The sequence below is a fragment of the Volvox carteri genome, assembly GCF_000143455.1.
Source record: "Volvox carteri f. nagariensis unplaced genomic scaffold VOLCAscaffold_1, whole genome shotgun sequence".
Lineage (NCBI taxonomy): Eukaryota > Viridiplantae > Chlorophyta > Chlorophyceae > Chlamydomonadales > Volvocaceae > Volvox > Volvox carteri.
Window position 1 is genome coordinate 3098778 of NW_003307545.1, and position 3548 is coordinate 3102325.

At 60.0% G+C, this 3548-nt stretch overlaps 1 protein-coding gene across 1 annotated transcript in view; it reads left to right on the plus strand.

Moving 5' to 3' along the window:
* VOLCADRAFT_86144 (uncharacterized protein) overlaps nt 1-3548 on the plus strand; it is a gene marked incomplete at both ends in the record, with an annotated part of 18002 nt that overhangs the window by 11573 nt on the left and 2881 nt on the right. Inside the window, 6 exons of the mRNA XM_002945762.1 lie at nt 82-189; nt 569-636; nt 1223-1905; nt 2241-2361; nt 2795-2956; nt 3426-3521. Of these exons, the coding sequence (XP_002945808.1) occupies nt 82-189; nt 569-636; nt 1223-1905; nt 2241-2361; nt 2795-2956; nt 3426-3521 (1238 nt within the window). The remainder of the gene's footprint in view (nt 1-81; nt 190-568; nt 637-1222; nt 1906-2240; nt 2362-2794; nt 2957-3425; nt 3522-3548) is intronic.

The following is a 3548-nucleotide window of genomic DNA, read 5'->3' on the forward strand; positions in this document are numbered from 1 at the left end:
ACACCACCTTACCCACACCACCTTACCCACACCACCTTACCTACACCACACCACACCACACCACCTTCCATGTCCCTGCAGGATGCGCTGTCCCCCTTCGGTCCGGTGCTGCTGCTGGACGCCACGGTGTTGTCGTTGCAGTTTCCAACCGCCAGCGAGAGGCTGGACGTGCTGTTCTACAGGTCCAAGGTCGGGCGGGGGAGGGGTGGGGGAAATGGTGGGGATGGTGGGGATGGCTGTTTTAAGACTTTTTGCCACCAGCCATTGCCACCCCCAATCCAGCTGCCTCAGACACCACAGTTACCACTATACCGCCCCTGGAAGGTATAGTCGTCCCCGCGCGCGCGTTTTGTGTTCTTCTGGGCCCCCAGTTTTGGCAGCCGGGGAATCGTGCCGGGCTTGCCGTACGGTTATCGTATACGTCGTTTTGATGTTATGCACATGTTTGATGTTATGCACATGTTTGATGTTATGCACATGTTTGATGTTATGCACATGTTTGATGTTATGCACATGTTTGATGTTATGCACATGTTTGATGTTATGCACATGTCGTATGTGTGCGCAGGTGACCAGCTGGATGGCTGCCCAGGAGGAGGAGTACAGATTCATTTTGCTGGAGGGGGATGTGGCGGCGTCGCCTTGGTCGTCTGTGTGCGTGGCGCAGGTGTGTGTATGTAGGTATGTATGTGCATGTCTGTGTATGTGTATGTGTGTGTGTGTGTGCGTGTGCGTGTGTGTGTGTGTTTGGGATGGGGGGGGATCACATGCAAGGAACTCAGACGAGACGAACTGCCGGCGTCCAATGTCCAACGTGTTTTTTTGGGGGGAGCGGTAAGGGTTAGGATTCAACCGAGGTCACCGAGGTCACCGAGGTCACCGAGGTCACTCGTTAGACAGGCAAAAACCGCACATATCTTTTTTCCGAAATTCCCATTCTACCTTTCCCCTGCCGCACTCCAACTCCAACCCCGGGTTACCCCTCCGCGCGGTGGTTTTTCTCACCCACTTTCACGCACACATGCCCATAAATGCATAAAAGCTAGCGGATTCGCGGTTTCCCGGTTTGGTTGATTGTCCCGCGCATGCGCGCACGTGCATATCTCATATACTCACACCCGCTTCTTGCGGTTCCTGTGGCCCCTGTATTTTCAACGGATAGGTCTATCCGTACACCCGCCCCCACACCCCCACACCACCCCTGCGCGCGCATTTTCCTTAGGCCGACTGCATCCTCCTAGTCGCCCCGGAGGGCTCCACCCCTTCCCTGTCCCAACCGGAGAGCATCTTGGTGTTCAACTCCGCATCGCCCGCCTTTGCGCGGCCCAAGCCCCGCCGGACTGGCCTCACACCCGCGCTGTCCACCGCGCCGTCGTCGGCGCAACTGGCGGCGGCGGCGGCGGCGCCGGCAGCAGGTGCCACCGCGGCCGCCAGCACGTTGCGATCGCCCTCGCGCTTTGCTAATTCCAGTGGCGGCAGTATCGCCGGACGGGAGCGTGACGGCACCGCCGCCGCCGCGGCGGCAGCCCGCCCGCCGCCGTCCCCGGTGCCCTCGCCTCCGTCGCGGTCGAGCGCGGCCAACCTGAACATCGGGGTGCTGCCGCCGGCTGCGCCAGCGCATTTACCTGCGCCGGTAGCGGCGGCAGCTCCGCCGCTGCCGCCGCCACCGGCGGCGGCGGCCGCCGCTGGTGGCGTTGGCGGCAGTCAGCACCCACACCACCTGTACGGCGCGGCACAGCAGCTGTACGGCGCCAGCAGTGCCGCCATGTTGCGCCGCGTAGAGTTGGTTTTGCTGCACCCAGGTGACGGCAGTACGCCCAGCGCCACAGCGGAGTGGCTAGCGGGGCGTCCCAACCTGTCCCGCCACCACCACATCCGACTAGGCCGACGGACCGATATCCAAAGGTACGGCGCGATATCGTACGGAACAGTAACGAAAAACCGCACAACGGTACGGCATGCGTGATGCATAATCATGTGGGACACAACATGGCTCTTCTCTGTTTCAATTTTCCCCAACACGCCCAGCCCTAGCCCCACCATCACACACACCGCCACTGCTTTGGGCTCCAACATCTCGCAGCGTGCGCGCGACCTTGGACGCGGGAGTTTGGAAATAGCTGTTGTTTTCCCTTCTTGACTCGGCACGGCATGTATGGTTCCCAACCCCGATTCACCTCCTATACTCCTCTGCGTCCGCCTCCGCCTCCGCCTCCCCCACCTCCTCACTGTCCGCGCAGGTTGGCCCGCTGGATGGCCGGCAAGGCTGTGGGTATCGTGTTGTCGGGTGGGGGCTCCCGGGGCCTGGCCCACCTAGGGGTGCTGACGGCGCTGGAGGACGCGGGGGTGCCGCTGGATGCGGTGGGGGGAACCAGCCAGGGAGCCTTCATGGCGGCACTGTATGCACAGGTGAGGTGGGGGTGCGAAAGTGTGTATATGTATGTATGTAGGTGTATGTGTGCATGTATGTCTATGTGTGTGTATGTGTGTGCATGTACGTACGCATGTATGTATATACGTGATAGATTGCGGGGTGGACATCATGTTTTAATCCGCTGGTATTGCTGTTAGGCTGTATGTAAGGCTGTAAGTAAAGCTTTTTGCCCATCCCTCTACCACTTCTCCCAAACATCGCTAGTCACAAGAGAGTATAGTAAAGATAGGATAGATATCGAAGTTTTTCTGGTGCTTGTCGGTGCAGTGCGACTAAGCTATAAGTTATAATCGGATTTAGCAAGCGCTCGAGATGGCGTCCGCTGCGGCGGCCACTGATCTCTTACCCCGGGGGCTGCAGGGCCTGGGTCGCGAGGCGCTCAACCACAGCGTACGGCACTACGCTCAGCAGCTGGGAAGTGTACGGCACTTGTTGTCGGACATCACTTTGCCCGTACTTTCGCTGTTCAGCGGTACGGCATTCGATCAGGCCGTCAAGCGGGTGTTTGAGCGGGGAGCGCAGGTAGGGTACGGGTGGGTGGGTGGGTAGGGGAGGCGCCGGGGAGGCACGGAAGGGAGACACGTCTGTGTGAAGAAAGCAGGTCGCGTGTATGTGCATATGTATGTGATTTAGTGATTAGAGCTGCGAACACTGTACACCGGAAGTGTCCCATCCTGCCGCGCTCCCCTCTCCCTCCCTACCCGCCTGACCCCCTCCCTGACCTCTTCTCATGGACTACTCCTGGACTAACCATCTCTGGTGTCTGCTCCATTCGCCAGTGGTTCGTCGTCCTACACCCCCCCGAACTGACCCCCTCCCTACACTCACCTGTCATCTGCCCCCCCTTAACTACTGGTCAGTTCTGCTTCTTGTACAGTCTTTCCTTGGCAGCAGCTTCACTCGTGGTTCGTGGTTCGTGGTCTTTCCCCCCCCCCCACCCGCCTGTCGTCCCCCTCCCTGACCGCCCCTCTGTCCCCCCCTCTGTTTTCAGCGCCTTGAGGACTTGTGGTTGCCGTTCTTCTGCGTGACCACCAACCTGACCCGGGGGGAGGCCAGTGTGCACATGGAGGGGACGCTGTGGAAGCTGGTGAGGCACAGCGGGGGGGGGGGGAGG